The 26,299-nt window shown below is 44.0% G+C and overlaps 1 protein-coding gene across 1 annotated transcript; it reads left to right on the top strand.

Moving 5' to 3' along the window:
• Nucleotides 1–15,727: 15,727 nt before the first annotated feature.
• SCCPDH (saccharopine dehydrogenase (putative)) lies at nt 15,728–26,177 on the top strand. Its single transcript, XM_054630634.2, has 12 exons — nt 15,728–16,019; nt 16,194–16,306; nt 17,097–17,177; nt 17,618–17,747; nt 19,353–19,402; nt 20,830–20,960; nt 21,511–21,628; nt 22,550–22,669; nt 22,803–22,859; nt 23,806–23,917; nt 24,744–24,825; nt 25,260–26,177. Exons 1-12 carry the CDS (start codon nt 15,746–15,748, stop codon nt 25,369–25,371), a joined length of 1,380 nt encoding a protein of 459 aa, XP_054486609.2. The 5' UTR covers nt 15,728–15,745; the 3' UTR covers nt 25,372–26,177.
• The last annotated feature ends 122 nt before the right edge of the window (nt 26,178–26,299 follow it).

The following is a 26,299-nucleotide window of genomic DNA, read 5'->3' as shown; positions in this document are numbered from 1 at the left end:
CCCATAAGGTGATCTATTGTAATTGGGTAGCCCTCAATATTCGCAGCATAGTCCGCACTTTTTTGGATCTCTGGGAGGAGGTGCCCTGCTAACCTCCTGCACGTCCTCTCCGACAATTGATACTCAGCTGGAGCGAGCAGACAACTAAAGAGCTGTTTAATATCTTTGGGCACTAATGTTCTTGAAAACGTTGTCTTTAAAATGATCTGAAAAAACTCACTTTCTGGGCCAAATTCTAGTTTGGACTTGCAGAGATCCCGGATATTATCATAAGAAAGAGGCTTATACCGCAGGTGTGTCCCGTTTCTAGTATACGTCACTGGAGCGAGGAACAAAGGCTCTGCATTACTTAAAGCATCCTGCTTTCCAGGCCCACCCACCCCAGCTGCTGCATCACCATGGGAACTGGAAGGCGGGGCGTGGGAAACAGGAACTGAGGGGGCGGCACCCCGAGCGTGAGGGGCAGAACTCTGGGCAGAGGCCAAGTGGAGCAATGGCAGAGCAGATGGTACTGCTGTGGGAAAAGGGGAGGGGTCAGGTGACGTGGGAGGAGGCGTTACATAATCATACGTGGGAGGAGACAATGCAAACGCTGCAGAGGAAGAGGAGGGGAAAGAGGCGGGGTTAGGAGGCAGGGCGGGACGGAAGGGATTGTGGGAAGGATACGCTTCTGCCATGAGGTGGCAGCCATTTTGTGGCGCAGGCATGGTCGCCACGTGGCAGTGGCCATTTTACGATGACAAAGAGGAAGAAGAACACCCAGCCACGCAGTGGCAGCCATTTTGTAGCATGGGAGCGGCTGCCACGAGGTGGCGACCATCTTGTGGCATGTCTTGGGATCACGCGAGGAAGGGGTTTTGGGCACTAAAGCGACCTTGAACCTTTTCAGGCTCAGAAACCGGGAAAAGGGGATTGGAAGGAGGGTTAGGAGCAGGTTCCCCGACAGTGTGGCCAGCACTGTCGGGGCAAGGGTACTGAGGGGACTGGGGGAAGCCAGGGAGACGGTAGCAGCCCTGTGTCTGCTCTGGATGGGTTGCTTTCCCCCCTCCACCGGGTGTAGGGGAAGTGGGAGTAGGGAAAGAAGGCAGGGACGGGGGTTGAGGGAGAACTGGGGAGCTTGCCGCAGGACATTTTCCACTTTCCCGTTTGCGAATTGCAGCTTTATTTTTTACAACTTCGATAATTAAAAGAAACAGCCGCATATACCCTTCTCTGACAGTAGGATCACTTTTCTTCGTACTTTCGGTTAGCTTGCAACCTACTGCCTTCCAGAAACTCTTGTCTTTGACCTCCTTAGCGGTCAGTTGCGGGAACTTAGAAAACATCCATCGGACAAAGCTTTTAACTAAACCCTTAGAAAAACGTTCATCCCCCTCCCGCAGGAATCCCACAACTTGGAAACACACCTCCTTCTGCTGAGTTGACAGCCTATTACCCACGCTGCCAACTCAGAACACTTCCACCCACTCGCTGCTGGAAATGGAAAACTTAAAACTTTGAAAAGGGTCCCAAACGCTACGGCAGCGACTGCTCATGCTGTGCATGGCGTGTCCCTTCCCCCTGGGATTAACAACTGCCTCAAGGGAGCCCCACCTGGCTGGGTCCGTCCCAACGCCACCCGGGGAAAACTCACCAGACCACTGACTTATGGAAAAAAAACCAGCAGGAGCAGTCCCCAGGCCACGAAGGCGCTCCTTTATCTGCACGCTGCAAGAAGAGAGTGCGCCCTCGCTCCCCTGGGAGCACTGCCAGAGAAAAATCGGCGTGCTTACGTGGAGGTGTTGGCGCTGCCAGGAACCGATAATTCCACAAGGGCCGATGCCCACAGGACAGGTCCAGAGCCACCAGGTGGCTCCTTCTGAGCCGCAATGCCTTTAAAGCTGCGTAGCACTGGCGACGTCTTCAAAGCCGCATCACGTTTGGCGCCGAAGTTGACAGGTTCGGGCAAAGCTGCCCCATGGTGGCGTGCCAACTGCAGTCTCATTCCGCGGCCACTGGAGCTGATGGGTGCCAGCTAGCCGCTCCCGGAGTGACCGGTGGAGACCACAAATCCCGCCACTCCCAGGTCCTCTGCAAGAAGCCCGAGTAGTGGCTCCATCTGCGGCGTGGTGACGCGGGCGAGAGCAGGACTGCAAAGCCCTGAGGCGAAGGAAGGAAGGAGTGGACACGCGTATGGAAGCCAAGGCGCTTTATTGACCCAGACGGGGCCAGTGACGATGTCAGAGAAAAAACGTTGGGGAGGCACTTATAAAGGGGAAGGGCGTGACACGAGGAGCCACGAGGGACCAATGAACGAATCCCAGGGGAGGAGCGAGGGACACAACTGAACCAATAGGAATGGCCCAGGGGAGGGAAAAGGCTCAGGGGAAAAATCATATGTTAGGTAAGGGAAGATTGACTTAGAAAGTTCTCGAAATGAAAGGGGGTTGGTTACAATGAGGGACAGGTAACTGGCGGGAGGAACAAACCATTATGAGGGAGAACATGGGGGGAACCGAGGGTCAAACCAAATCTTAACCTCCAACCTTACAATAAAACCCGTATAAACGACACAATGCTACATTCCAATTTTTGAAAGACATCTGTGCAGAATCAAAATGAGTTCTTGGTGGCATGTTGTCTCATCAAACTGAGGAGATGCCCTCTCCCTTCTTTTCGGTGAAATGCAGGTAAGTGTGAGGTCATGTTGTCTGCGTTCTGCCTGCACATTCAGTACTTTCAGATGCATCAGAGATAACACAAAGAGGACATAAATTGGAAGAGAGAACACAAGTGGAGGATGGAGTCAGAAGGAGTGAGCTCTGGGCACAGCTTGATGGCTTCCAAAAACTGGGAGGAAGGACAGAGGGAAATCTAGAGACAATCTTGTTCAAGTACGAAGCCAGATACAACAATGCCCCTTGCTGTGTTAAGTCTAGTTGTGTGTACATCCCCAGTCATACTTTTGGCAGAAATTATTATTTTCACTTTCATCCCTTCACTCTTCTCCACGGTCCCTGCAAGAGAGAGAAAACAAGGAGTGTGTGGCCTGATGATCTGAGAGATTATTGAGAATTCCCACAAAAAGAAAATTAGTCACAGTCTCTGGAAATGCTGATAAGCAGAAACCTCAAACCCAAACAAGCATCCAGATTTTTATTTGGAAACAAATGTTGACCTCTGTGCAGCAAGCACTTTGCAGGCTGCTGCTTCAAAAATAGAACCATTACCCACTTAGCCCTTCTTTGGGTTTTTCCCATCCCTCCTTGCCTGCATGAAATGGATCCCTCCTCCCTGCGGTCCTGGCGCTGGAGGCGGGAGCAGAGCGGGCGGTGCCACCTGCTGGTCCCGCCGGGATCCTCTCGGCTCCTGCCTCCCACTGCCTCAGCACAGAACCGTGGAATATCCTGAACTGGAAAGCACCCAAAAGGGCCATCTGAACCCTGCCCACGATACCCCAAGAGTCACACCATGTACCTGAGAGCATTTTCCAAACACTTCTTGAGCTCTGTTAGGCTGTGCTGCAACCTCTTCCCTGGGGAGCTGTTCCAGTGCCCAACCATCCTCTGGGTGAAGAAGCTTTGTCCTAATATCCACCCTAAACGTCCCTGACACAGCTTCAGGCCATTCCCTCAAGTCCTGTCACTGGGCACCACAGAGCAGAGATCAGTGCCTGCCCCTCCTGTTCCCCTGACAAGGAAGGTGTAACCGCAGTGAGGTCTCCCCTCAGTCTCCCCCAGGCTGATCAGACCAAGAAACCTCAGCCACTCCTCACATGGCTTCCCCTCAGGCCCATCATCATCTTCACAGCCCTCCTTTAGATGCTCTCTAACAACTTTATATTTTATATACCAGCACCCAGAACACAGTACTTTAGTCTCCATAGCCTGTAGTTATTCTTAAGCTAAAATGTCCTGGTTTCAGTTTCAACCGATGCATCTTATTATTTATTCCTCTAAAGAAGATTAATAATTTAAAAAAGAAATAAATAAAATTCCAGGGTGTTGTGTAAAAAAATACAGAGTAAGCAGGACAACCAGAGCTCTTAGTATTTATCACTGGTATAGAATCATTATAGGACATGAGAAAGTGTTCATTAGAAATTACCTTTCCTCTGCAGAGGCAGGTATGGCTGTTAAGCACATAATGAAATATAAGAGCACTCTGTCTCCAGGCCCATTAATGAGCCTTTGCTGGTGCTACATCAGCACTTGCTTTGTTTTAGTGATGTGCTGTTTTTTAACAAGGCCTTGGCATGCTGCCATGAACTCGGTTTTATGTCTCTTTGGTGTTTTCATAGCCGCAGGCCAGATGGTTTCAGCATTATATTCTTCCTCTAATATGAAAGCTGATCATGGTACTGCAAATTACATTCATTCCACATGCTTTATATTTTGTAGTGTATCACTGTGCATTCAGCCTTATTCATTTCAGCTTAAACTAAACCTAGGAAATTTTGCATTTTGCAATTAGGCAGCAGGTAGAGCTGGTGACTGAGCATAGCTGTCAATGGGGCTCCTACTCTCTTGGGAAGCCTCAACTGCCTCTGGATTTGTAGGAAAGGGTAGAGCAATTATTTTGAAAAATTCCATTTCAATGTTGAGTGCGTGATTAAATGGCGAGCTAGCCTGGGAGGTGTGTGGAGACAGTGCAGTGGTTTCTACTACCACAGCATTGAGGTGTTTCCCCATCTTCTGACATCTTTTGCAAAAACAAGCAAATAAAACTCCTGCTGGTGAGCACGTGATGAGCCTGATGTGATGGGCAGGGAAATGTCTGGTAATGCCAAATGCAAACTCCAGTTCTTCATCCTCTTCCTCACTTGGGAAAATTAACTTTACAGGTTTCACTCATCCTGGTGGGATAGCACTTCTCCTCCTGCTCTGATTAACTGCTCTCTTGCCCACTCCTAAATGTGTATCTGGATTTGAGAACTCCAGAAATGAGCTCTCAGTGAGGCAGGGCAGTGTGAAGCCAGGAACTATGAGGGAACTACTTCTCTGCTGCACCCGGAAGAGGGTAGGGCTGTAAAAGGTGGTTAGTGGCACATATCTAGGAGACAAGAATTTTTTTGGTGAAACAGGAACCTTGAAAAAGGAAGAATATATATAACAGAAACTAATTTGTACTTGTGGCTGAATGATGCAGTAAAATGTAGTCTCATGAGTGTAGCAAAAATGATAAGACAGAGAATATCAGCAGATGGGAACAGCATTGCCGGTGCCCACAGTTTGCTGTAGCAGCCAGTAGTGCCTAGACAAGAGTGTATAACCAAGACAAGAGATTCCATATTCCTCTGTAGCTTAAACTCATTGCATACAAAAATGTCCCTTCCATTCCTCATTCCAGAAGGAAATAATTAAACTGGCAGGTAGGAAAATAACATTAGGAGAAAAAAAAAAACAAAAACCCAACATATGTCTCAAGCTGCATGCTCCATGAGATTTTATTTTCTATTTCAGTTTTTGGTTTTTTAATTACTGTAAAATTGGAACAAATTCAAATATTTTCCAAACTTTGCAAGTGGGATTTTATTGTGGGAGGATGCCAAATCCTGGGGGGAGATTTAATGAATTGCAAAATCTCCTCTTTAGGCTTACATTAGTGGCCATGTCTTAAAATTCATATAGTGGACATTAGTGGCCATGTCTTAGATTTCATATGTCATGAAGAAAATTGAGAAGTCTGAATTTTAAAAAAGTTAGTGAGGCACCCATTTGCTTATTCCATAAGCTATCAAGTGAAATTATTTGTGTGCCAGCTTTATTTCTGACAGCTGTTTTGCATTCATTGTGGCAAAACCCTCTACCACACTCCTTTTCACATTTTAGAAAATATTTCCCTTACCTGCAGTAGGAATTTATACAACCCTGCTGCTTTTGTTTTGCAAGTGGTTTGGAAACAGTTTCATTTCAATCTGTCTCTATCACCACTAAAACTGCATTTGGTCTTTTGAGCTTTTCTAGAAACTTCTGAAAAGAAGAACTTAGCTTTGTGAAGCAGAAGTGGTGTGAGCTGTTACCATACAGGTACAAAGATCTTTTGCCTGTTTATTTGTTTTGAAAGCATTTGTGTCTGAATTTAGCCTTTCAATCAATAGGTATTTGGCAGCCAGTAGCAGTCTCTAAGCGTAGAAAACCAAGACATCTCACTAGAGGGAGCCCAGACACAATTTCTGGGCTTAGCAAGGAGCTATTATACCTCACCCTGTTACTTGCCGTGTGTTTTGTTAAATATAATTAATCTCCCCAGCTGATTAATTTACAGTCCCTGTGTGGGCAGCTACACAGCCTGCATTATGAAAAGTACACTGAGATTGCAATTGCAGATAATTTGCAAATCAATGCTGAACTGGGCAGGGAAATCTCAAATTTTGTTTGTTAGCACTGGTCATTATTACCAGAATACCTTTTTTGAAACCATAAAAATGGGTCAAAAGAGTTTGACTTTGAGTTTGGGTCAAAAAGAGTTTTGTTTCACTTCCTGCCTGCCTATTCCCTGCTAGTTCTTTCCTTCCCCCTCCCTAGAGCCTGACATCCGAGTACTGACACCTTCTGCTGCACATCCTGCTCCTGCAAACCAGTGCACCTGCCTCAGTCACCCTCCTGGCACAGCAACAACCTCAGCCAGAGCCCAACGTTTGGCCTCTGCCCCCGGCCTAACCCCCTCACCCACCCACAGCATATCAGGTTTCACCAATGTGCTTTCTCTCGTTTTGCCCTTATCTCTCCTTGCCCCACTGCTCTGAGCTGCAAAGTGCAGGTTTGGGCACCACTTGGAGGTGAGGAGCCGTCGGCTGCGCTCGGCTGCACAGGAGCAAGGTTCTGTTGGCTCACTGTGAGTGCTGTTGGGAAAGTGTTTATCTGCTGTCCCAGAAGTGATTAAGGAGTAAAGAGCTTCAACAATGTGGTCAGGTATTATCTGCCATCAGGCTGTCCTGCCCATGTCATGCGGTTGCTGCTCACGTGGAGGCTCTTGTTCAGGCAAGAGTCGGCACACGGCAGACTTGGGATCTGCTGCTGTGCTGTGTTAACTGGATTATTATTTTAAAAACATCTGTAAAAAAGTTTGTCTGGCACACCTTGGGAGCCTCTTTTTGCTGGAGAAGACTAAAACACTGATGTGAGTTGGAAAAATCATCCAAAACACTTAGGACAGTCTTAGGCACTCTGCTAGAGGGGAGGTGCAACAGGAGGAGGCTGGCCAAGATCAGACAGTGAACTTTTACCCTTATCACCCCACACATAGTTCAGCTTGTAGAGAAAATGGTTAAAAAGTTCAATTCCTTTCTTCACACGAGTTGAGCCAGCTTCAGTAGATGACAAATAAGACGCTATTATTTAAGTAAAGAGTTAAATAACTGGCTCTCACCTTGGTTAAACACCTTTATGATAAGCCAGAAGTTCACAAAAGTGGGAAGGAATTTTCTCTCTGTTGGTAAGCAAGACTGTCCTGGCACAAACCAATGCAGGCCTCTACAGAGGCCTTGCAGAGTTACCTGGTGTGTTGCAGGTGTCTCAAGAACATGGCAAAAAGCACTGCACTGCAGATATTCCTCACTTTGTGGGACCATTTAGTTCTTTGGGATTTCTCAAATTTCAGTTACTGGCCCTTCATGCTGCTGAACAGCCAGTTTTATGAAACAAGGGGAATTTGCTGTCTCTGCATTACATCCTGTGGTTTTGTTCTTTCCATTCTCACAGTAAATGCTCCATGCACTGTCTGCTCAGTTTAGGACTAAACTCAGTAGTGAGGCAAGCCAGTGGTTTGAAAGTTACACTTCTGCTTTCTGCAGAATGAACAAAATTTAATAGTTGGTTAATCTTGTGGCAATTCTCAGAAAACCTCCTTGATGAGATGCATTTGTGAGCCGAAGATTTTGAAAAATGTGCCCCATTCCAACATTACAGACAACAGGGATCTGTTAGGATCTTTGCTGTGTGGAGATGGAAGACACCTTGCCTTTGTCCACACTACAAACAGATCTAAATTCAATTGCAGCTGGGCTGTGCCAAGGTCAGCTAGGGGCTGTTGAATACATAGGAGACACAGAGGGATAAGCTTGGAAATGTTGCTCATCCCCCTTATTTCAGCACAGGAATACCTCGTCAGGGTACAGTGGTTGAGAGCACCATTTGAAACTGCTCTCACCTCCAAAACTCTGCAGAAATTCTGCTGCACAAAATATCCACATCCACACAGAACAAAGACAGCTGCACAAAACTGAATGGTGTGCTCTTTTATCCCACTTTCTTCACAGGAACAGGAGGGAGGAAAAAAAGCTCCACCACTGCACCATTTCCTCTCACCTTATCAGGAACTCCCTGCCCTTCAATCTCTGATAATTCCTGAGGATGTAGCATTGTGGTGATGCAAGATCTGGCCCCTTACTGCCCTCTGGCTTCTCCATGATCTCAGGGACGCTCCTTAGGCCTCAGCCTTGATTATTGGCTCATGGGCAGTCAGCTCTCCCTGAGCTTATCAGAAAAACTGTCTGCTCCCAGGAACTTCTGTTGCCTAATGAGCTCCTGTTTTCTAACAAATAACCTTGAAAACTTATTTTTGTCTGAGTAACAGCCTAAGTGGAATAATATTATTATTAGACTTCTCAAGTAAAATTCCAGTAACTACTGGCCTGGACTCTGGCCACAGTGGAAATTTACTGATGACCTGAGTCAATCATCTTGCAACCCTGTAAAAAGATGGAATGTATTACCACTGCAAAGATAGTTACAAGGCTTCTGCAAACAGTTGTATATGTGTAGTTCAGCTGTGATTTGTAAATGTAACAAAAAATGAGCAGTCATATTTTTGCCAATGTGTAAACTGGATAATCTGATAGTCCTTCTTTGTCTGTGAACAGATAGGATTTAGGCTGAGAGAAGAAAAGTACTTGTGGATGCCCTGCATGAGCACTGACAGATCATTCAAATGCACTGCACAGAAGCATCTGGGTGTGGGACCAGGCATTGAACTGCCCCCCAAGGGGTTGTGTAGGCAGCTAAAGTCAGTAGAGTAGAGAATAACATCAAGGAACTGAATGCTTTTGCCTGAGAGCAGTTTCAGCTAATTAGAGCATATGGATATTTTCCCTTCATAATGATCTTGCTTAAGTAAAATGCAGGGAGTACTTAAAGGATTATTAGACTCTGGTTTTATATTCACAACACACTTGAGGGAAAGGTGGCTAGAGAATTTTACAATTCAGTCTAACACTGAAGACTGCAGACAGAAAAGAACAGGGGATCTATTCAGCCATCCACTTCCCCTTGTTGCAGCATAAGGCTTCCTCACAGCTAACATTCTGGGGCTTTGTCACAAAATTGCACAGTCAGTTTCAGATGTCCTGTCCATTGGCACCTGTCAAACCACAGGACCTGTTCTCCTATCAACACCTCCCTTGCTGTGAGGAATGGGTCATGCTGGTCACCCTGTCAGCCACATTGCTCAGGTGGCACCTCTTCTTGTGCTCCAAGTCCTTCACCTTCCATCCCTAAGAGTTACACCCTCAGACATTTCCAAAGTGTTATCATGCCTCTGTAGCCATTTTTATCTTGACGCTATAAACCTTGAACTTGGGAATTTTTTTCCTGGAAGATATCTCCATTCCTGTTCCTGGATAATTCATTACTTCCTGGCTGATTTTCATGCAACTGTCTTCAATTTGAAACAAAGTGGCTGAACTGGAATGCAGTGTTTTAAATGACAGCTTCAAATGGAGACAGGTTTTTATTTCTTTCTATGCAATCTGATGCTCAACATTGCTAATGTCTCCTTCATTTATCATCCTCTGGGCAAAACATTTATCCTTATTTCTTTAGCATAGCTGCATTCCAGGTTTTAACTTCTCTAGAAGAGATCAGCTTGCATTTTCTGGATATTTTCACTTTTAAATTCTTACCAGCCTTTAATTTTTTTTTTTTTTTTTTTTTTTTTTGCAGCTATCAAAGAAAGTTTCAAATCTTTAATTGTTGTCTTCAAAATGAATACTGAGCTGTTGGGTACTGCAGAACCCTCAGCAAGAGAGCTCTGACATTTAACTCCTAAAGTCCTAATTTATGGGGTGCCCACTTTTATTGTAGAGTATTCTAACTCAGCACTGGTTATTACTTAGTATCACCAGAGAAAATGTGCTCTTCCTCTACATTGGCTTGTTTGGTCTCCCTGAACTGACAAAACTACACATTTATCGGTCTTTTCAGACCTGTGTTTCAAGTTCAGTGTCAGAAGTAGTAACTGCAGTAAATATAGAAAGAAGACCCTGGACTCCAGTGAAAATCAAAAGCTTTGACCTTGGCTGTACTTCTGTGTGTCAATGGTGCCTTCACTTCCTTTCCTCAAGAGATTGTTTAGAGCTGTGCATGAATGGAAATGTGCACAGGGCTTATTCAAAAATAAAAGGATGGGATCTGCAAGTATTATATGCTGCCATCTGTTGCTTTGTAATCTCCAATTCAGAAATAAGCAAAATAGGTAGAAGTAACCTTGTTAATGCATTTGTATTACTTGTCTAAATATATATTTGGTTGACTATATATGTATATAATATACATATTACATATCATATGTATACAATATACACACTAATCTGTATGTATGCATACATACAGATTAAGATGGTCCCACACTTGGGTCACAACAACTCCATCCAGCATACCAGGCTGGGGGAGAATGTCTGGAAAGCTGCCCAATGGAAAAGGACCTGAATTTGAGCCAACGGGTGCCCAGGGCGCCAAGAATGCTGGTGGCATCCTGGCCTGTATCAGCAATGGTCTGGCCAGCAGGACCAGGGCAGGGATTGTCCCCCTGTGCTGGTGAGGCTGCACCTCGAGTGCTGTGTCCAGTTCTGGGCCCCTCACTGCAAGAAGGACATTGAGGTGCTGGAGAGGGTCCAGAGGAGGGCAGTGGAGCTGGTGAAGGGAGTGGAGCACAAGTCTGAGGATGAGAAGCTGAGGGAGCTGAGGGTGTTTAGCCTGCAGAAAAGAAGGCCCAGGCTCTTGTCCCTCTCTACACCTCCCTGAAAGGAGGCTGGAGCCAGGTGGGGATTGGCTTCTTCTCCCAGGGAACAAGCGACAGGATGAAAGGAAATGGCTTCAAGTCGCACGAGGGGAGGTTTACCCTGGATATTAGGAAAAATTCCTTCATGGAAATACTGGCCAAGCATTGGAACAGGATAGAGGGGCAAGTGGTGGAGTCATCATCCCTGGAGATATTTTAAAAAGTGTAGGTGTGGTGCTTAGGGACACGGCTTAGTGATGGACTTGGCAATGTTAGACTTGTATTTGGACTCAGTGAACTTCAAAGTCTTCTCCAACCTAAATGATTTTATAATTCAAGATTGGGATTAGTTTTTTTAAGGTTAGATGACATTTTAATTTTAAAATAAAATTAAAGTAAAATAAATAACACATTACTGAACTGTCACATGTGGCAAGCCTGTTGGCTTGTCAGCAGTTTTTTAGTTTGAGCTCCTGTTACTTGTGCCAGTCGAGATGGTTCCGTTTCTTACAAGCTTTAAGTTCTGTATGGGTTGGCATTTTGGAGCCAATTGCCTCTTGATTGTAAAGTAATAATCTGCACAAATGAAGGGTAAGATGGCACTAAAACCTGTGGGCTTTGCTCCAGAAACTCTTGTTCTCACATTCTGAAATAGTAACTGTAGCAACTGTAGCAGGTACAGAGATGCCTGCCTTTTTGCTTTTTCTAAATCCCTTTTATACTCACCCACATTGCTCTTCATTCCCTGCAGTGATTTATCCATGCATTGTTAATCAACCTTATTTCCCAACACCTCTGCCTACTCTTATATTCCATAGTAACTTTTGCAATTATGCAAGTCAACTATCTTATTTCATCCTTGGAGGTATGTGACAATTGTATTTTATAAAATCATACAGCATTGTGTAAATGACATAATATTGTGCTTTCTGCTACCTTAGTATTATTTTAATTAAAAAGAGTAGTAATAGAACATCTGCATTTCCACTTCAGTAAACAAAAAGTGCCCTAAAGGTGTAAATGAGTATAAAAAACTTTACCACAAATATTGGTGTCCAAGAAATTTATGAATATTGATATAAAGGAGTTTATTGGAGAAACTGCTGCATGAAATGAAGGGGCATATGGGTGCTTTTAAAAATGCTTGCACAGATTCCTCAGATCCTGTCAGGTGCTCCAGATGGAACAGGAAAAGCTAGCAAAGGGAGGCAAGCCCACTTAATTCCAGGAATTTGAAAAGATACAGCAAAGCACTCATGGGAGTGTTATGTATTTCACTTGCATGCTTTTCTATCCCAAAGAAACCAGCAGGGACCTATAGTAGATAAAGCTGTTTTAGACTGAATTCAAAGGAGGCTGAATCTAAAGTCTAGAGGAGGCTTTAAAGTACTGAAATCCTGAAGTATCTGTATGTAGGCACACATGGAAAAAACCCTGTCTTCAAATCTGAGAAACAAAATTTTAAGAAACAGCAGTATCTTTTTATTTGGTGAGTTTCTGAAGCTGATTCAGGTTGGAACCTCCTTTGCAGAACTGCACTTGGCAGCAGATCTGGCATTTCTTGTCTTCCTATTGGACAAGGAAAAACTATAAATCATCCCACTGCTTTCCCACAGAGTATTTTTTGCAATCCTGCATTGTCGATACTAACTACAGAGATGGGTTAACCTTTGCCTTTAGTCAAGTCTGCTGTAAGTCTCCCATTTAAAGTCAGAGCCTTGACATCACCTTGATGTTTGCTATTTTGAAACCTATCCACCTACTTGTTAGTTCAAAGGCAGGAATGGAAACTGGCTTAGAGACTGAATTTTGTTCTCTTTGTATGCAGAGAGCTGGAGTGAAACTGCATACAGAATTCTTCAACTTGTCAAACAGAACTCTCCCAAGAAAAAATTACTTGAAGCTACCATAGTGATATTTAATGCAAACAAAAAGGAAAAAAAAACAACCTAGGTTTGCCACATTTGATAACCTCTGCTTATTTCTTGTCCTTCTGTAATTCTTAAACCCTAATTTCTCTCTTGTGTAAGCTGCAATTTACATGAGTAATCTTGCTCCAGCAGTGTGTTTTAAAGAAGCACAGCTGACATTGAAAGAGCAGGAGAAATCTTGAGAGTTGTGGATTGATAAACAGGGTAGGTCTGGCCCAACTTGGTGTAATGTTTCAGTCATCAAGAGGAGACAGGGCACTCAGCACTGCATGCAAGCTTGTGCTTGCCAAGCCTCTGCATAACTACACAATGAAGGTCTTATCAAATACATATGGCCCAAGGAGGTTTGTGCAGCCCTGATTCTTAAACAAATGGTTGAGTCGGAATCATAGGTTTATAAACTGCCTTGTTTTCTGGGAGATAACATGGAGAGGGAGAGTGGGCAAGAGAGAGAAACATCTGAAGCACAGGGATAAAGAAAGCAGACTGAGGTTCCCAGCCAGCCCTCCAAGCTATGTCAGGATACCTCTGCAAATCTGCAGACTTATTACAGCCTCCTGTCACTGAATAATTTTAGAAGTCTGAAAAAAATATATTTTTGTTTACTTCAAATTAGCAGGAAAATATCTAATGTTTATGGTTGCAATGTTTTCTCAAAACTTTTGCAAGAGAGGAAAGAGAATGGAAGACCAAAACCAGTGGCCTCACAGAAGACTGCTCTGACAATTGGTGACAGAAGAGAAAAATTGAGCATAAGAGCTCAGAGGAGTTCCACAGTATTGTGAGCACAGATGGAAATTATCCTGGTGTGTAGGAAGGAGAAGAAGGTGGTAGAGACAGCTTGACTGATGATGTTCAGTGACCTCAAACACAAGAAACTGGTTTTGCAGGGTTGCTCTGTAAATCAGATCAACAAAATTATCTGAATTAAAAAGGAGCACAAAAAAGTCTTTGTCCTTCCCTCCCCCACTCTTTGTTTTTTGTTAGACTGAGTTGTTTCACTGACACAGCTGATGGTGTATGCCTACAAACAACTGCTTCAGCACTACTCAAGGAGTTGATACTGATGCTTGGAGGAGAGGATCTGCTGCCTTGGAGATGAGATGTTTAGCATATATTCAGAAAGGTCATTACTCTTCAGTACAAATCTGAGATGGGAAAAGACTGGCTAGGCAGCAATAATTTGAAAAAGCCTCTGAGATGGACCAGATCATGACCTGCAGGTGCAGCAACAATGTGACACTTGCAAAAGAAAAAAAGAAGGCAAGTGTTTGGATGCAAATTCCATCATATCACATAACCTTCTCAATCAGTTTCACACTGACAGGGCAAATGTGGGGTCTAGTACTGGACATTATGTTACCAAAACAATGTAAACCCGCTGAAGATAGTTCAGAAGAGAACAGGAGAAATCTATGCTCAAAGTGGCCTGTAAGGGAAAAAAAATCAAAGGAATCTTTTTAATAAAGACTGAGAAGATGCATGGCAGCTTCCAGCTCTGCAGCATCTTTTTATATACTCCTCAGAGATTAAATCTTTTGCCAATGTCCTCAAGAAACAGGAGAAATAGTGTGGGGCTAAAACTACAAGATCTGAAGATCTAGCTTCTTGTCTCCATCCATATTTATAACAAATGCAGGAGGAGACTGCCTGAGGAACGGTATGAAAGCATCTATCACTGGAGGATTTTAAACAGGTTAGACAAGCTTCTGTTGGGAACAATTAAATATGGTAGGTGCTCCCTGGGAAACTGGGCCAGTGAGCAGGATTCACGAGGCTGCTTCCCTTGCATGACTTGCTGCAAGCTTCTGGAATTCAGGTGAGCAGCCTGGCCACGAAAACACAGAGAACATGGCCTCACCACTCTGTGCAGTCCGGGATGCTCCATCCTGAAGTTCGTCCACAGGGCCACCAGTTCTCCCTGCTGCAACAGGAACTTGGCATGTTGTGTCATTCTGCTTCTGTTTTTGAGCATAACATAAATATTTGCTGCAACTGTGGGGCAACAGTGTTTCATTTTACATCTACGTCATTAAATTTCTCTTTTTTATTAATAACAGTCTTCCGACCACCTGTATTGCTTGTGCTGAAATCCCCACAGAGCCATGGTCATCATGAAAGAGGATCTCTGCTTTGGGACCAAACAATGGTGACCCAGAGGAGGAGCAGCAAGTTGATCAGAGGGATGGAGCACCTCTCCTATGAGGAAAGGCTGAGAGGATTGGGTTTGTTCAGCCTGGAAAAGTGAAGACTTCAGCATGACCTAATTGCAGCCTGGGGCAAGGCTATTTACAAGGCCATGTAGTGACAGGAAAAGAGGAAATGGGTGCAAATGGAAAGAGAGCAGGTTTAGATTAGATATTAGGGGAAAACCCTTTACTGTAAGAGAAGTGAGGCTCTGGAACAGGTTGCTCAGAGGGATTGTGGATGCCACATCCCTGAAGGCGTTCAACGCCAGGTTGGATGAGGCTTTGAGCAACCTGGTCGAGTAAAAAGTGTCTTTGCCCATGGCAATAGACGGCAATGCATGGCATGCCCATGCCATGGCAGGGGGGTTGATCTTTAAGTCCCTTTCAACTCAAACCATTTTATCACTCCATAGGGCCTCTCCCTATTAACGTCGCTTACGCCGCAGGGCTCCAGGCCCCCTGGGCTGTACCCTGGCACATTTCTACTCTCCTGTTCCGTTAAACGCCCCGGGAGGCTGCGGCGCTGCCCCTGCCGCCCAAGCCGAGCAAAGGCCACGCTCGGGCCGGGCGGGCGGAGCGCAGCCCGAGGGGGCGCGGGGCGGGCTGGGCCCGCCGGGGCGGGGCGGGGCGGGGCGGAGCGGGACCGTCATGCCAGCGCTGCCCGGCGCTGCCGTCAGTACGAAGGCTGCTCGCCCCATGACGGCCCGCAGTAGCACCATGGCGGCCGGGCGGGTCTACGACATCGTGGTGTTCGGCGCCTCGGGCTTCACCGGCCAGTTCGTGGTGGAGGAGGTGGCGCGGGCGGCGGCGGCGACGGCCGCTGGCGAGGGGCAGCTGTGCAGCGGCCGCCTGCGCTGGGCCGTGGCCGGGCGGAACCGCGAGAAGCTGCGGGCGGTGCTGGATCGGGCGGCCGGGCAGCTGGGTACGGGCCGCGGCCGGGGCGGGGGCGCAGCGCCGCTGCCCGGGGAGGCCCGGCGGGTCGGGTGTGCGGGCAAGGGCAGAGAAGCGAAGCAGGGCGAGCCCCGGCGCTGCGCCGGGGAGGAGGGGGCTCGTCCCGGGCGGAGCGGTGTCGGTAACCGCGGTCTCCGGTACGCAGGGAAGGCGGCGCTCGGGGACGAGGTCGGCGTGCTGCTCTGCGATGTGGACGACGCGGGCTCGCTGGCAGCCATGGCGAAGCAGACCCGGGTGGTACTGAGCTGCGTGGGCCCGGTGAGTGCGGGATGCGGGCGGGGCGGTGCCCCCGCGGCCAGTCCGCCCCCGGGGCCGAGCCTGGGCTGCGGGCGGCCGGGCTGCCTGCGCCGCACCGGGGCACCGAGAGCTGCCGCGGCCGCGCAGGGACAGCGCAGCTGGTGGAACTCGAGCCCGGAGTTCCAGTACCGCTGTGCGCTGCCGTGGCCGAAGGGTTTCCCACCGCCGTCGCAGTGGTGCGGTTCACGGATAGGTGTCCGCAGTGAAATACAGCGGAGATGGTTTTCAGTCTTTCACAGGCAGCCTAAGATTCTGATGGTAAAGTTTGGCTCAACGTTTTGGGTTGAGCCAGAATGTCATTGTTGCTAGGGTTAAGCACGGAGCTGGAAAAGGGGCCCACAGGCTCGCTGTCAGAAGCACTTGGCCCTTTTAAAACTTAGAGTGTGTGTGGTGGAAGTTGGGTCATGATCATCTCTTTGAAATTCAATGTTTAAGTAGAGAATATGCTGATAATAAGAGTGCAGGAAGTGTAAAGTGAAATTAGTGGCAGTATTCAATTTGTCTTGGTGATCTGATCTGATTTTATGAGAGAAATCAGGTGCAGTAGTCTGCAGCAAGCTCCATTGGCAGCAGTGAAGTTTGTTTTCTTCTCCCCACACTCCCAAGAAATAGAAGTGCTCTTGCATTTTTGCCCCACTTAGAAAAATCAATATCACTTCTATTGCATAGATATACTTTAGGTAAAGCACACTGGGTGAGTTGTGGTATGTGGGTTTTCTTTTGTTACATCTGGTGTTCTTTCCTTCTATAGTATAGATTCTTTGGAGAACCTGTGGTCAAAGCTTGTGTTGAAAATGGTGCAAGCTTCATTGACATTTGTGGAGAACCCCAGGTATGTGATGGTAAAAAAGCATGACATTATATCAAGGCTCTGAAAAAGGAATGTTTGTTTAGTTTGTTTCTTGTTTCTGCTTATGGTTCTGAACATGAAGACAAATTCTGCCTCCTGATCTACAATTTCAAGATGCAGTAATTATTTTAAAGTACATTATACTTGGTTGTGTAGTTTTCTTGCTTTTAAGACAGCCTCTTTGGGTCTCTGTGGAAGTTCCAAATTGCTGAATATGCTTCAAGCCTCTGTTATGATACTACATAGGAATTTTGTACTTTTCTTTTCACTGCTGTGAAACTTTCATACTACAGATCAGGAATCGTATATATCTGTCAAAAATACTTGAAGCCTATGATGTGACAATGAAGTGCTGATGGCTGATATTGGGTATGGCCAAGAATGAATTTCAGCTTAAAATATTTGTTCTGCCTGTGTTTCAGTTTCTGGAAGGAATGTACCTGAAATACAATGAGAAAGCTGCAGAAAAGGGGGTATATGTCATTGGAAGCTGTGGTTTTGACTCCATACCGGCAGATATGGGAGTACTGTACACCAGAGACAAGCTGAAAGGTGACTAGAATATTTTTATGGTGGAAAAAGAATGCAGATTATGCTCTCATCTGATTTCCTAAAGCAGCAGTGGTCCTGTGGAAACTCTCTCAGAGTCTCTTTTTGCCTGCCTTTACCAGGTGACCAGTTTCAACCAAATGTGGTAGGGAGAAATTGAGTGTCCCATTGGATGGATCATTGGATAGGGGAGGAGTTATGGTCCCGTTGTTCACTGAGAGGGCCCTGTGATGAGCCCAGTTGTTCAGAGCAGGCTGCTAATAACACTGAGGCTGTGGGCTCCATCCCATGCGGGCCATTCACTCGATGGTGCTCATGGGTCCCCTCCAGCTGGGAATATTCTGTGAATCTGAGAGGACAGAATGTTCAGCTGTGAGCAGCAGGCTGCTCAGCCAATGTGTGGATGTCCCTAGGCAGCCTCAGCACAATTGCCACTTGTGCAGTGAAAATCTTGTTGGGAAGACACAGTGGGAAGGAGACCACAGACTGGGGGGTGATGAGGTTTCCAAAGTTTCCTTTTTCAACTGCAAGCTCTGAGAAGCTGTTTTGTGAGTGTAAGTAGCAGTGCCTTTGACTTCTATAATAGCTAGAGGGTAACTGAAAGAGAAATACATTTAAGAAAATACATGGGAGGATTTAATTCTATGTAAATAGTACTTGATCCTGCTCCCAGATGAGGATACTCTGTTAATCAGGTCTGACTTTAAGTTGGGAGGGCCCATAAGAGTATCCAAATGTTTTGCTTTTATGGGCTATTAAAAAGGCTGCTAAATGGGATTGGTTTACATTGGAGTCAGCATTCAGTTGAAGAAACCTCAGACTTTGGAGGAGAAACAAGGTATGGAAATGAGTATCTGGATGTTCATGAGGTTGTAATTTGATGTTTGATACCTGTTTTGAATAGATACCTTTTATCTCTTCCTATTTTGACTTTATGGCATTACCTCTGTCTATCCAGTTGCTTGCTATATTGAAGTTTATCCATACAAATACAGTTTTCCAATCTCAGAAGGAACTAAGCAAAACAAATCAGAATTTGGAGGCGTTGTGTTGTTTTGCTGTTCATCAAACTAAGCATTCTTTTCAGAACACTATTTTAATCTATGCTAAAATTAAATATTTTCTGTGGTTTGGGTTTTTTGGGGGGTTGTGGGTTGTTTTGTTTTGGTGGTGGGTTTTTTGTAGTTTGGGTGTAACAAAATTTTTAAGTTCATGTTTGCTTTCACAGCCTACATCATCTTTTATTTTGAAACTTGGAGGAAAACTAAATGTGGCTCTCAATATTACTTTCCTTTTTTTCAATGATTTTTTTTACATTATCTCATTCATTAGATAAAGGAAAAAATTTAATGAATAGAGGTAATACTAGTGACCCGTATTGAAGTAATTTACACAAGAAATGTAATAACTTGCTAACTCAAATAGCTGTGCATCTTAATGTTGCATTACTTTGCTTTGAGATAAAGATGTAACTCTGCTTTTTCACCTTTTAATGTCAGTGGCCTGCTGTTTTGAGTATACCAGAGCATTCTCTGACTCTGCAGATTAATGACTGCATGTGCCAATATGCAATATTGAAAATATGTAATATTTTCCCCTCCCTTACAGGTACCTTAACTGCTGTTGAAAGTTTCCTGTCGGTGAAATCTGGGCCTGAGGTTAGTTGTTTCTTCCTTCCTGAAACTCAGGAGTATTTGTGATAACATCACCACAGCCCATCAGAATAAATGTTGCTACATTAAGTCAGACCAAGGAGCAAGCTGGCAGGTCTTTGATAAGTCTGAGAACTTTATTCTTTAGGAGCTACTAAAAGTATCCTAAGCAAACAACCTTTTGTAAGGTCTGTTTGCAGAGCTGTCTACCTACACTTTGCCCTGGTAAGCTGCTCCAAGAACTATTTTGCTTTTGCAGACTTGTGGGAAGGATTCTTACACAAGTGAAACTGTAACAGATCCAGAGTGTATTGCCAGTAATCCTAGTGTTAGGCTGTTTGGGGTTTTTGTTTGTTGGTGGGGGGAAGGTCGTTTCAATGTACATTAATGCATGTAATGATAATACCTGTGGATCGTAATTGTAATAATGTGTAATATATGTAATAATTCTAATGCTGTTGTTAAAACAATGCAACAATGATCCAAGTCAGTCTTGAACCAAACACTACTGCTCCTGGCATGAGTATCTATCTTGCCTTACAAACCATTTTTGTTGTTAAAAAACATCTGGAGGAGTGGAGGAGGCCCATGGAATGGGAGAGTAGTATCTGTTAAGCAGCAGGGGATAGCAGTTCATGGGAATGTATACATCTATATGTTGGATATGAGGACATCTATTTAAATATATAGCATAAGTTCAAAGTGTTGGTAAGAAATGGATTTCAATAATGAGAATTAACTACACTGAGATGTAGTTATGAAGAGCTGCAGATATGTATTAAATTCTGTGGGTCCTGAGTATGTTGCAGGTCATGTGGAAAGAGGGGTGGAGATTGTGTCGGGTCTGGCTGATATGGAGTTCATTTCCCCACAGCAGCTCTCACAGTGCTGAGCTGTGTGGCAGCTGCAGAGGTGACAGTAACACAGCAGTGTTGTGGCCACTGCTGAGCAGTGCTGGCACAGCACTCGGGCTGTCTGTGCAGCATTCCCCCCCTCACCTCGTGGGCTGGGGTGGGCAGGATGCTGGGAGGGGACACAGCCCGGACAGCTGCCCCAGACTGACCAAAAGGATGTTCCATACTGTCTGCTCAGCAATAAAGGCTAAGGAGAAGGGTAGGGGGGGAGGCATTTGTTACTACCACACCTTTGCTTCCATATGCAGCTTTTGCTTTATTAACTCACCTTTATCTTTACACACAAGGGATTTTTCCATCTTATTTTCTCCTCCTCCTATCTTAGCTAGGAGGAGAGTTATGGAGTGTCTTGGCAAGCACCTGACATCCAGCCAAGGTCAACCCACACCATTTCAGTACACTATCATCATAACATTTATATGTAATAATTGTAATACATGTAGTGATTCTAATAGTATTAAAATAATCCATGAAACCTTTAAATACTGAACTAATTATTGTTTCATGGTATGTCACAAGGGTCTTGGTGTACATGATGGGACCTGGAAATCAGCTGTCTATGGCATTGCAGATGAAGCCAGCCTGAAGAAGCTGCGAAAACAGATAGGATATGCCGCTATTCCAGTAGTTGGTGCAAAGCTTAAAAAAAGGTATAAGCATAAGATGTGGAATATACAGTCTCCTAACAGTTCCAGTATTTATGATACAGATTGGTACAGTATTAAATACTGAAAAGATACAGTTAGGACTTTAGTATAGTATGAACACATAGATGCTCATCTAGTAGAATTGAAGATAAGTTCAGTTTTACAGACTTGTTCATATCTTACTGAAAAGGCAACATGTCTCAGCATTTACTGAGTCTCAAAATTAACTCATTCTAAAGGACTTCTAGTGACATGGGAAACTTGATTTCAGAAGCGATTAGTAGAATGGAGGGAAAAAAATGAAAATATTATATTGATTATCAGATTCATCCTTGATATAGTGCATACAGTGAATTATATATAGTGAATTATATGTAGTGAATTTTGAGTGAGCCAGGGATATATTTGGAATTGCTTGCTTTCAGTCAAAAGAGATAATGTCACAAAAATTCTTGAGAGAAAACTGGTAATGGTAAGGCCATTATGGTCAATTCTTTCAGTTTGTGTGAAGATTGGAACATTTTTTTCTGACTTAATTTTTTTTCATTTGCAGGGGATTTATGTTTTACAGTCCGGAATTCAAGGAGTACTGTCTTAGATTTATGGGAGCTGATGGTTCTGTCGTGAAAAGGACTCAGCATTATTTGCACACTGAGTTGCAGCAAACACCTGTAAGTTACTGTTATTTGTGCACTGGACTGTTTCATGCTACTTGAGACTGTGGCTGATGAGCCTGCCTTTGGTAACATGATAGTTATGAGATTGTCATGTCAGGTTCTCCTGCTGTCTGATTTCTGGGTATGTATTTGTAGGGAATGGAAACCTTGAGTCACAGGAATATTTGAAAGGTAGCCTTCATGATAAATATATTAAATTCTGCTTCTATGCAGAGACTTTTCTTGTTGTATCAGCAGAGCTTCTAAAAGCATCAGAATTGTAGTCAATGGTAGCTATAGCCAGCTCAGTATAGTGTAGTAAATATTCTGATACATAATTCATATGCTGCTCATTTATGTCTTAAGATTTCTTTGATGCTTGGGTCTCCAGTGTGCAGAGTAAAGGCAGTGTGAAGTAATGGTGGTGGAAAAGATGATTAATTTTTGTTTTCCTGATTTCCTGAGAGGAGATGACCACCAACAATCTGTATAACTGTGCAGAATCACAGGCATCAGTTCAGCAGTGAGGGTGAGATGGTGCTTTAAAAATGCACTCAAAAACTACAAATGGGAAAGGCTTGCCATTCTATTTCAGTTTCTCTTTAAAAAAAGCACAAGGAGGAGAAAAGTAAGATCTAGGAAAGAAGGCTGAAATTGGATGCCAAAACACATCTTTCTGTAAAGTCTTCTGTTCTTGTGTACCATGTCTGCTCCCTCTTCACTCTGTAGTTACATTGTCTTCCCAGAATAAATGATAAAGTGAAGCATTCTTCAAACAGTTCCTTAGAACTAAAACAATTGTTTAAGGCCCTGTTTAAACCCATGTATGTTGTACAAAATAACTGCATCTTACTTACAGGGTAGATTGATTTATAACAATCAATTGATGGAAAAAATTAATGTCAATCCCATCACTGAAAATACATTCTTCTTCAGGTCCAGTATGGTGCTTATGTGACCGTAGGTGGTCTTGGCTCTGTTATCAAGCTGATGTTTCTGGGCATGTTATTTCTTCTTCTGGTGAAGTTTAACTTTGGAAGAAAACTTCTGACAAAAGTAAGTTTTCAAAACACAAAATAATTTAGTGTTTGGAGATATTGGAGATATCTTTTTTTCTCCCTCTTATTTACTGCTGGTCTTTTTTTGTCTTTTTCTTCCTTTTTTTTTTTTCTTTCCTCTATTCATACAGTACCCAGAATTTTTCTCTGCTGGACGCTTCTCAAAGAAAGGACCAACCCAGAAGCAGGTAACTGACTGTTTTCTACCACAGTTACAGAATACATTTGTTGTGGTAATGGTGGAATAGTAATTTAAAGTCAACTGCTTAGCCTCAAAGAAATAATTTCTAAATGAATCACAGAATATTCTGAGTTAGAAGAGATCCACAAGGATCATCAAAGTCCAACTCCTGGCGCTGCACAGGATACCCCAAGAGTTACACCATGTACCTGAGAGTGCTGTCCAAGGCTGAGGACACTGTCAGGCTGGTGCTGTGACCACTTCCCTGGGGAGCCTCTTCCAGTGCCCAGCCACCCTCTGGGTGAAGAAACTTTTCCTGATATCCAACCTGACACAACTTCAGGCCATTCCCTCATGTCCCGTCACTGGGCACCACAGAGATCAGTGCCTGCCCCTCCTCTTCCTCTCACAAGGTGTAACTGCAGTGAGGTCTGCCCTCAGTCTCCTCCTGGCTGATCAGACCAAGAAACCTCAGCCTCCACTCATACCAGCTTCCTCCCTAGGTCCAAATGCATGTTGTGTGTGCCTGTTTAGATAGTTACTGGATATTTAAATAACCATGCCTTCTGCTTTTAGACATCAAAGTGTGTGTAACTGCTATGAGGAATAAATGGATAATGTTTCTGGGCCTGATGTATTCCCATGGATGGCTCAAAAGCACTCTATCAAAGGTGATGACCAAGGGAGACTGATTAGCAAAAAGCCCAGGACTGAAAGTACTGAGAGAACAAACAGACTTTAGTACAAAGCCAGTGCAACAAAGTGGAAGCAATTAAAAACTCAGATTAACTTTTTAAGCAGTAATTTAAAATAACTCCTTTCATGTTTAAATGGATTATAGTATTTGGCAGGATTCTATATATAGAATTTGGATACTTTTATTTACTACTTATGCTTTCCTGGTAGCAACCAGTTTCTCTTTTGGTGACCATGCTTGTCTTGTCCACTTACAGATGGATGAAACCTCTTTTACAATGACGTTTTTTGGTGAGGGTTACAGTGAGGGACAAGATCCCCAGAATGCCAAACCAAATATGAAGATCTGCACTGAAGTGAAAGGACCAGGTATGTATTTTGCCTAGCATTCCCTGCTCTAAAATACATTTCTGATTGCACTGCTGTCCCTTTCACCCTTGAGAAGCACTTGCAACAGGAACAAAGCCAACGGCCTTCACAGTGTATTAACTTGGATACTAGAATTCATTGTGACCTGGTTTCTGAAATAGCCAGTTCACTTGCATTCTTGTGAATTTCTTTACTCTGACTTTCCCTGGTCTGATTTTCATTTTTGCAGAGCAGACCTTTTGAAGGAAGAGGGGTTTAAGAATAGTTTTTAGTTGTTACAGCCTGGACTTAGTACTTGGTTTATTTCCAGCTCCCAGAGAGTGAACTTTAACAGGTCTGGTGTGGTATAATTTCTGACTATTATATACTTTTGTTCAGGTCATTCCTTGAGGAGACATGACATCTGAAGTTTGGAGAGAGCAAGAATGTACATTCAGAAATGAGTTACTGGAGTACAGCTTGTTTAAATAACTAGAGATGTGGCAGAATGCAAGTGTTGCATGGTAAAATTCTGCATTGAAGTACAGGATGGGGAAAACTCTTGCTGTGTCAGAAAGCCCTCTGTCACCATGATGTGGTCACTCACAGTTGTGTAGTTAGAGGCCATTATGTGAATCGGTATTTGTCTGGATTAGATCTTAAGGATTTCACCAGCTACTCGGTCTGTTTACTGGGTAAAAAAAAGCTGTTCTTAAATGGGGAAGGCTGTTTCATTGCTAAAGACATTATTCTCCAGAATGCTGTAGGGAAGAGCAAGATTACATTCCACATTTCAAGGCACCGTATTTCATTGGGGGGTTTTGGTTTGGTTTGTTTTTTTTGTCAGAGCCTGGATATGTTGCTACACCAATTGCAATGGTTCAAGCAGCTCTATCTCTTCTGGAAGATTCAGCTTCTCTGCCTAAACAGTAAGTACCTTCCCATGCTGAGCAGCTTGCTCTCCCTTAAAGCTACTATGTGCAAATGTTTCTCTTTGAAAATACATTTAATCAGCCCTGTGGATTTGTGTTACCTCACCCAACTGGCTGTGCAAGGGAGATGGTTCACTGCAAGCTGATTTAAAGCCACTTGCTCTTCACCAGCCAATCAGTAGTCATAGGCTTCTAGTCAGGCCTTGGCATCCATGTCTTTATGTTCAGTTAATGGAGTGGTTTCTATAGAGCTTGCTGGATGCAGAAATGAACCTAGGATTATAATCACCCTGGCAGATTCCTCACCCACTCTCTTCTCAGACTAAGTGGCTTTTTCTTTCTTAGTCAGGGAAGCACATCTCTAGCTTAACAAAAGGTGTCCCTCCATCACTCTGCCACTAATGTTTCTCCTTTTTGATTTTCACTTGCAGGGGTGGTGTGTATTCCCCAGGAGCTGCCTTCTCGAAAACAAAACTGATTGATCGCCTCAACAAGCGTGGTATTGAGTTCTCTGTTATTAGCAAGCCTGAAGTCAGAACATAACTGTATGAACTAACACCTTTCCTGAGTATAACTCTAATAAAACCCATTTGGCTGCAAAAGCCTAATCATAAAACAGTTTCACTATGCTATTGTTTGCAGCAGAAACAGAAGAAAATTCAAGTTAAAAGCTATAATAGTATTTGCTATAGTGAGCAAACCCCTAAAGGGTGGGTATTGAGTGTTAATTCACAGACATATTAAATTGGTAACTTCTTGGGTACTAATTCTGGAATCTTAATCTCATTATCTAAGTTCAAGTTCCTACTTCATGGACCCACTATACCATCTGCTTCACAAGTAAGCATAGCTGCCTTGCTTTGCCCCATTCTGCAACTATGTAAAGCAGGCAGCCTGGAAACAGAAGTGCCTTAGCAGATAAGCTACTAGTTATTTCTAATGTGTGTTTGGTGTATGTCTTTATTAACATCTTCAATTAATCTTTCCTTTATTTAATAATTGTTGTTAGTGCAGATCTATGTGTAGTTTCTGTAGTTAGGTAAGTAGTCATGAACTGTATTGTGCTTTTGCTTCTGTAAAGAAGGAGGCTTGTTCTGTTGATTGTTTTTGGAATCTGACCTGATGCGATCCAGGTTCTGGGTGCACTGACCTGTTTCACACTACTTGATACTGTGGTTGATGAGCCTGCTTTTTGTTGTTAGCCTAAGAATTATAAGAGTGTCTTGTCCTGCTCTCTGATTTCTGGGTTTGTATTTGTGGGCAGTGGAACCTTTGAGTCACGGGAATATTTGAAAGGTAGCCTTCATGATTTTCAGGAGTGTGAATACATTAAATTCTGTTTCCGTGTAGAGGCTTTTTTTGTTGTATCAGTAGAACTTGTAAAACCTATGAGAGTTACTCTGAGATACTTAAGGTCACAAAAGTCTCTATCTCCCTCAGCTGTTTCACACTGACCTTTATTATTCTGAGG

Source organism: Agelaius phoeniceus, chromosome 3, assembly GCF_051311805.1.
Source record: "Agelaius phoeniceus isolate bAgePho1 chromosome 3, bAgePho1.hap1, whole genome shotgun sequence".
NCBI lineage: Eukaryota > Metazoa > Chordata > Aves > Passeriformes > Icteridae > Agelaius > Agelaius phoeniceus.
This window is presented reverse-complemented; position numbering and strand designations above follow the sequence as displayed.